Source organism: Arachis hypogaea, chromosome 17 (assembly GCF_003086295.3).
Source record: "Arachis hypogaea cultivar Tifrunner chromosome 17, arahy.Tifrunner.gnm2.J5K5, whole genome shotgun sequence".
Classification (NCBI taxonomy): Eukaryota; Viridiplantae; Streptophyta; class Magnoliopsida; order Fabales; family Fabaceae; genus Arachis; species Arachis hypogaea.
The window spans coordinates 121,553,790-121,561,325 of NC_092052.1; the positions used below are offsets into that span (position 1 = coordinate 121,553,790).

The following is a 7,536-nucleotide window of genomic DNA, read 5'->3' on the forward strand; positions in this document are numbered from 1 at the left end:
CCAATTCAAGTGGGTGTCTTGTTTTTGGAACAAAAGGTGTTTTATGCAAATGTGGCCCATAAAGTGATGGGAACTGACACACTATAATTTCTTTAACGTCTTTATCTTATGTTTTCAATTTGGTTTTGTCCAATCCATTGGAGTACTTAGGATTGGGGTTGTCCAATCCACTAACCAAAAAAAAATTTGGTTAGGCAGGCCTAAAAGGCAATCTTCATGTTATACAGTAATTATTTGCAATTTAATTATTTACTCTTATATGATAAGTGATATTATTCTCATTTCTCAATTAACACCATAAAAACATTCTGTCTCTCACAACCCCCTACAAATACATGAACATTGTTATTAATTTATAATTATCAAACGACACATTTTTCAAAGGAGCATAACAGAACTGGTATCATCAGTTAAGGCGAATCTCGTCCAAGCCACTTTTATAAGCAAATCGAGTCATCTGCTGAATTTCAAAATAGTCCCTGTATTTCATGGTTTTGAACAATGGGTCCTCTTTCTCCAACAGGCCCAGTGCAGGCCCAATTTCCTTATCGAGATCAGGTCCATTTACAAGCACGAGACTAATCCTGGTGTCACGATTGTTAAGTACTGCCCTGTGCATCACACTTTTGTACCTCCCATTACTCACAGCCTATCACACACAATTAATTATGAATTAATGAGATTATGCCGCAAAAGAAAGAATTAATTAATTAATTAAGTGATTGTTGACCTCAAGTTGATCCCCAGTGTTGACAATGAGGCAATTAGGGAGGGGATTAACGTTGACCCATTTGCCAGTGTGTTTGACCTGAAGACCTCCAATTCCATTCTGAGTGAGGAGTGTGAGAAGGCCATGATCTGAATGTGGAGGCAATCCAACAGCAAGGTCTGGCTCCGGACATGGCGGGTACAGATTCACAGCAAATATCTGCAACCCTGAGTCAAAACCCGTTGACTCTATTATTGACTCAGCATCCAATCCCAAGCTCTCTGAGATTCCTTTAAGCAATTCCCTTGCTACACCTCTTATTTTTCGGCTATATTCAAATGCAATCTCCCTTCAAATCAAACACTAATTCATCATCTCTGTTTAACTACTAAAATATTTTGATATTGCTATTTCAAATGAAAATTTAAATGCAGTTGTATTCATGTGAAGCTGCACGACTCTCAGTTATCAACTTCACATAAATAAGTGTCTATCCAATTTTATATCTACGAATTTAGTTTAGCTTTCTGATTTCACATAAAATTTCAATATTTTCCATACAGCTACACTACTTAGCTTACTTGTAACCAGGTGGTTTGTGAGGGAAGTTGAATTGGGGGAGTGTGATGACTTTGAGATAATCTCTCCAATAATGAAGCTTCTCAGCTTGAGGATGGAAGCTAGTTCCATGCCTTATTGCTGTTAAAGGCCCTTTATCCGCAAACTCCTCCTTTTCTTCCAAAGGAAGGTTGTGAAACTCGTGACTCTTTTCCATAACTTCCTCCATCAGTTTCTCCGAGATCCCATGGTTCGTCAGCTGGTAAAACATAAACAAAAAAGGAATCTATATCTCACATCATGGAAGAAGAAGAAGAAGAAAATGTGATGAGGCAGAGTGAGTACCAGGAAGAAACCCCATTGGGCGCAGGCGTTGGCGAGTTGGTGGACGGTTGAGGCGTGGATTTGAGGGTCATGGGAAGTGAGGTGAGAGAAGTCAATGACTGGGATTGAGCATGCAAGGTGGTCGGCGACATCATCACGGGGTTCTGTTAGGGAGTGGTAGGTGGAAGGGATGGGAGACGAACCATTTGATTCTGCAAATGCTTTTATGCTTGTTATCTCAGATGGTGATGCAGCAGAAGCCATGGCTAATGTTGTATTGGATATTACTGAATGAATAATTATAATAGAGCGAACGAGAAAGAGAAAGAGAAAAAGAAAATATGGAAAGGGAATTGTCGTGATGCGAGGAAGGCTAATTGCAAATTCAACAGATTTATTTGTGCATGAAAAGAACAGTGCTTCTTTTGATCTAGAATAAAGCTGTGATGACTGTGAGTCTGAGTTGTATTTGCATTGCATGGATGTGGAACAAAACAATGCAAAAGATAAGGTACTGCCCTTGCATTAGTGCAATACTACTCCATGTGTCCTTTCTAGATACATATACATACAAATATACAATCATTATATTTCTTCTGGTTCCTTCTTTCTCCTAACTTGTTTGTCTTTCAATGAATATATTTATTAATTTATGCCTTATCTGTAGCCCACATTTGTATGGTTTCTCCAAATATGTATACAACTACACTGTCTTTTTATTTTCTAATATGCTAGGTATTTGAACATGATCATTATTGGATAAGAACAACCACAATAATTATTGATAAATGAGGAACGCTTGGACCAGCAATTTTGGTCATGTGTAGTCATCAAATAGCCATTAATGATGGTTTTAATGGTGTGAGATTGGTGTAAAATTTTATCCAATGACTTACTTTTTTTTGCTGGTTATATACTGGCCAAAATTGAACAAAGTTGCTGGCCCGTAGACTTTTCCTTGATAAATTATGTTTTCTGCGTTATTTTTAATGGATTTTTTTAAGTATTTTTGTGGTATAAAAGGTACAGCTTTTTTATCTCATTATTTTTTTATTAAACATTTTTAATATTTAAAAAATATATGAAAAATGTAGAAATAATACAATAATGTCACTCGATCGTTATTATGGCCTTTTTTTTCTACTTCATTAATCATTACTATATTCATGGAGTTTTTTCTGACCTTGTATTTTGTATGAATAATTATCATGGCTCAAATGAAAAATGCAAATGCTAAAGGGCCATGACAGCCTCCACCCTCCAATCTTAAGCATTATATCACACACTCACACACTACACATTTAAGAGTTTTATCTACTATTTTATTATTACCAAATTTAAATTTGGAGATAACATATTAAGTGACAACATATTTAGTTACTGAACCAAATTCTTGATTTGTAGATGTTCATAATAGACTTTTTTTTTTTTTTAATTTGGACAGGTATGTTAATAATAGTCTTTTTTTTTATTCAAACCTAGAATGTTTTTATTATTATTAGATAATCATTATTTTTTTGGTATTAGCTTTTGTGCAATTGTGCTGAATTAGAAATACACTTGACGAAAAATAGTTGTCTTATTTTTGGTCGAAATGATGGCCTTCATTCGTTGGTGAAGTTGGCCCACTAAATTTCTAGAAGTTATTCAACTGAATTTGGGCCCAATATCCATTCCTACTGGACAAAAAGAACAATATTAGATGTTATGGGCGGGTCAGTTTTGTGGCCCAAGGCCATGTCCAGAAAAATAAAAAGGTTTAGGGTGGAGCTGCGGGGAATCGAACCCCGTGCCTCTCGCATGCGAAGCGAGCGCTCTACCATATGAGCTACAACCCCTGATGTAAAATCTTGAATTTCAGTCATTATGAGGACAACTATTGTCCAATCAAAATTTCTTTTATTTATCATATCATATGATATCATGTCAAATCAAATCAAAGGTTTTATCAATTATAAACAAATTATTAATTTTAAATAAATTATTTCAATTCAAGATTTAGTTCAGTTTTGTTTTCTGTTGTTTTATCAAATCGAATCTGTTGAAGATTTTGTAATCATATTGAATTTATTTATTAGTTTTGATTATATTATAATTAGATTTAAATTTTAAACTGAGAGAATGTTATAGTTTTCTGGAATTTTCTACTTAAGCTACCTGCGGGTTGTTTGTTTTTCTCGCACTCTAACCATCTCTACTGTTTATGCAGCCTATATAAAGCACTCTAAGATTCCATTCTCTCTGTTAAACCCTACTCCCTTCAAAGCTCAAATCTTGAATCCCCTTCGAGTCACACGACCGACTCGACTCACTCACTCTCTAATGGCGATCATCTCCGATTTCAACGAAGATGACCACAAAGAAACTCGCACCAAACTCTCATCTTCCTCCTCTCAATCCCCTTCTTCTTCTTCCTCTTCCTCCTCATCGTTCAGCGCCAGCTTCGATCCCTCAAATCCCGTCGCTTTTCTCCAGAAGGTCTTCGATTTCGTCAACCAAGAAAGTGACTTCTTTGGAACTGACGCGGCAGAGAAAGAGATCGCCTCACTGGCACGTGCCACTAGGGACAAGCGCAAGAAGAAAGCGGAGGAGCTCAAGGCTGCCGCCGCCGCCGAGGCTGAAGCCAAAAAGAAGGCAGAGAAGAGGCTGAAGGAGGAGAAGGAGCACAAGTCTGCTCAAGACACGAAGAAACAAGAATCTGCTGCTAAAATAGGTGAATTCATTCCCAATTTGAAATTTATGCTTGTTCTCGTGGCCTTATCATCTTGAATTGATTCAATTTTTGAATTTGTTATACCATAGTATTGAATATTTTCAATTTATTTTGATGAATAAGATAGAATATGGATTCTATGTAGTGACTAGTGAAAATTCACAATTGCATTGCTCTATGTGTGTGTGTGTGCGTGTGTTCGTGTATGCAATTCTTTTAATCTTGCCAAAACATTAGTTTCGTAGGCTTAATAATGTTGTGAACCGAATAGTGTTTATTAATATCAAGATTTTCCATAGTTTGCGAAAAAGTAATCCTTTGTGCTAAAGAACCATGGGTGCAATTGTCTACACCGGTTGCATATCTATTAAACTTTTGAGCTATGAATCTGAAGTTTAATAATTGTTTTTATATATATATTTGGACAGTTCCTAACAAAGGTAATGGTATGGATCTGGAGAAATATTCCTGGACTCAGACTCTACAGGAGGTCACTGTTAATGTTCCGGTGCCAAGTGGAACCAAATCAAGGTTTGTTATCTGTGAGATTAAGAAGAACCATATAAAAGTTGGACTTAAAGGCCAGCCACCAATTATTGAGGTAAGATTTCTATCCTAATAATATCAGTTTATACATGATATATCCAACAATACTTGAATGTTACTCCTTATTCATAATATGATCTGTGCCAGTTGGTAACCTTGTTCTGATGTTATTTTGTGTAATGACAGTGCTTATAATTGAATTTGTGTTTGCAGGGGGAACTATATAAGCCTGTCAAGCCTGATGACTGCTATTGGAGCATAGGTACTATACTACTTAAAAGTCAAAACTATGCTTAATCCTTCAAAGTGACCATAACCTATTATCATATTGATGAATTTGATATCTTAAATCATGAGCTGGCATTGTATTGAGTGAGCATATGCATTCGTACACTTGGGTTGATTTATTATTTGGGGGTCATGTGTTTTGAATTGGTTAATACTGTCAAGTGTCATGTCATCTCATCCATTGCATCTAAACCTATTTTGCAGAGGATCAAAGTGCGATTTCTATCCTTTTAACCAAGCATGATCAAATGGAGTGGTGGAAATGCTTGGTAAAAGGTGATCCTGAAATTGATACCCAAAAAGTTGAACCTGAGAATAGCAAACTTTCTGATCTCGATCCAGAGACTCGGCAGACTGTTGAAAAAATGATGGTAACTAATCCATAGTCTTTGACTTTAACTGGTTTTATAGCTTGTTATCATTGTTTTTGTTCTTTCATCTTTTTTCGTTTCTTAAGATCCTTTAGATAATTAGTTTCACTTGTCCGTATATCAGGGGAGTTATTTAGTATGTTTGTTCAAATCATGTCCTTTTCAAACCTATTTTGGTTTGATGCAAAAAGATCAAATAATAGTTTTGATATGTTAGGTTTGAGTTATTAGTCCTCTTCTTCAATGAAAATTTGCCTTAGGCTGCTTGAATTTTGTGAAACCTTAAATTGATCTACCATACATACCACTGCTCTTTCTTAGGAATCTATGATATTTCTTTCTTAATTGGTTGACAATTTTGTATTGTTTGTTTTGTACAGTTTGATCAGAGGCAAAAGTCAATGGGTCTTCCAACCAGTGATGAACTCCAAAAGCAAGAACTCCTAAAGAAATTTATGGCTGAGGTTGGTAATTGACTCTATTAAAACCTTTTCCGTTTTGGTTTGTCATTATCTGCCAAATTTGCTGACTTATATCTATCTGTTGTGTGTTTGCAGCATCCGGAGATGGACTTCTCAAGGGCAAAAATAGCATAAGCGCTGTGTTACTATTGGCGTTGTTCTTTTTTGTTTTAGTTCATTGTTATTACTTATTACTAGTCCGACATCACGTGCCAGCTTTTCTCTTTTACTAGTGTTATTTATGGTTCCCATTTAGTGTCTTTCTGTCTCATTTTTGTGTTCTGAACGCTGAACTTGTTCATAAATCATAATTATCTAGTGTTTTGGGAGAAATTCAACTTTTAATATAAATATGGTATGATAGATTGATGGGATATTAACTATGTTAGACTACGCTTAAATATTCTTGTTAAGAATAACAATTCAAAAGTAGTTTTGGTTTTTATTTAAAAATAAATAAATTACAGTGATGTCATTGTAAATTTTGTCAATTTTTATTTATTTATTTTTGTAACCCAGGCAAAGTTTTTATTTTAGCCGAAAGGCTTTTTCTGGGTATCGGGGATTGATGGTCCATATTCATACGAGAACCCATAGATAGCAGATACCCATCAATCTGCAGCTGAGATTGAATGAAAATTAGACCACCACTTTTCAAGTTTGGAATAATTCGAGATCAAAGGAATAATTCAAGATCAAAAAAGTTTGGAACAATTAGAAACATTCCTTTTTTGGACATGAATTAGAACACTTTTTTTTTCTTTTCTTGAATTAGAACTCAAGTCTTTCTTTCCCTCTTTTTTTGTTTTTGGGCGGTTTTCTTTCCCTCTTTTGTTTTGTTGTTTATGGACTATGAAGTGTTGTGGACTTTTTGGGCCCAGTAAGCATGTTGCTCTTTTGTGGGATTGTCAAAATTAAATAATGAATTTGGCCTTTGGGCCTATTTTAGTAGAAAAATATTCAATTCAATTAATGATATAAATATGTATCACCAAAAACAAAAAAAATGCTATAAATATTATGGATGAATCTAGAAAACAGTATTAACATGCCCCTGTGAATTTTAATGCATGGGTAAAATTTATAAGTTTGAGAAGGTCTTTTACCAAGTTGATTTCTCTTATTCTTTTTATTATTATTTATATTTTTTTTTTAGAAAGATAAATTATTATTTGACTCAAATCCTAATTTAGTCTTTAATGTTTTAAACGTTTTATTTTTTTCTCAAAAAAATTTTAAACAAATTCAATATTGTTTTATTATTAAATTTGACACAAATAATTAACAAAATGAGTGATGTAGATGTTAACTACGTTATTGGTTTAAGTTATATCATATCTTCTTATACCAATGTATAACCAAAATTTTTTTATAATACTTTTCAAAATTTTTTGTACAAAATTTTAAATCTTAACAATAATTTATCAACATTCTAAAAAAAAAATTTATATTAATACTCGTTAGTAGATTAATTTTAATTATGTATTAAAATTAAATGTTATTAAATTTTTAATATGTTAATTATTTGTATTAAATTTAATATATAACAATATTAAGTTTGTTTAA

At 33.9% G+C, this 7,536-nt stretch overlaps 2 protein-coding genes and 1 non-coding gene across 3 annotated transcripts; 1 reads left to right on the top strand and 2 right to left on the bottom strand.

Moving 5' to 3' along the window:
* Positions 1-258: 258 nt before the first annotated feature.
* LOC112766063 (2-oxoglutarate-dependent dioxygenase 19) lies at positions 259-2,301 on the bottom strand. The gene is made up of 4 exons (XM_025811917.3): positions 1,613-2,301; positions 1,291-1,526; positions 731-1,058; positions 259-649 (listed from the first exon to the last, which is right to left on the bottom strand). The coding sequence occupies exons 1-4, from the start codon at positions 2,069-2,071 to the stop codon at positions 407-409; spliced, it is 1,266 nt and encodes a 421-aa protein (XP_025667702.1). The 5' UTR covers positions 2,072-2,301; the 3' UTR covers positions 259-406.
* Positions 2,302-3,356: 1,055 nt separating this feature from the next.
* Positions 3,357-3,429, bottom strand: TRNAA-CGC (transfer RNA alanine (anticodon CGC)). Its single transcript has one exon. It is a non-coding gene; the product is annotated as a tRNA-Ala (tRNA).
* Positions 3,430-3,444: 15 nt separating this feature from the next.
* On the top strand, positions 3,445-6,303 carry LOC112765080 (protein BOBBER 1). The gene is made up of 6 exons (XM_025810943.3): positions 3,445-4,304; positions 4,733-4,905; positions 5,064-5,112; positions 5,343-5,509; positions 5,890-5,973; positions 6,067-6,303. The coding sequence occupies exons 1-6, from the start codon at positions 3,914-3,916 to the stop codon at positions 6,103-6,105; spliced, it is 903 nt and encodes a 300-aa protein (XP_025666728.1). The 5' UTR covers positions 3,445-3,913; the 3' UTR covers positions 6,106-6,303.
* The last annotated feature ends 1,233 nt before the right edge of the window (positions 6,304-7,536 follow it).

Bases quoted from the DNA above. Each gene is read 5' to 3' on its own strand.
- LOC112766063 (XM_025811917.3), bottom strand. From the start codon at position 2,071: ATGCAATGCAAATACAACTCAGACTCACAGTCATCACAGCTTTATTCT. The intron at 1,527-1,612 runs GTACTCACTCTG...ATGTTTTACCAG, and splicing joins CCCAATGGGGTTTCTTCCTG to CTGACGAACCATGGGATCTC. The intron at 650-730 runs GTCAACAATCAC...TGTGTGTGATAG, and splicing joins ACACTGGGGATCAACTTGAG to GCTGTGAGTAATGGGAGGTA.
- LOC112765080 (XM_025810943.3), top strand. From the start codon at position 3,914: ATGGCGATCATCTCCGATTTCAACGAAGATGACCACAAAGAAACTCGC. The intron at 4,305-4,732 runs GTGAATTCATTC...ATATTTGGACAG, and splicing joins AGAATCTGCTGCTAAAATAG to TTCCTAACAAAGGTAATGGT. The intron at 5,974-6,066 runs GTTGGTAATTGA...GTGTGTTTGCAG, and splicing joins TAAAGAAATTTATGGCTGAG to CATCCGGAGATGGACTTCTC.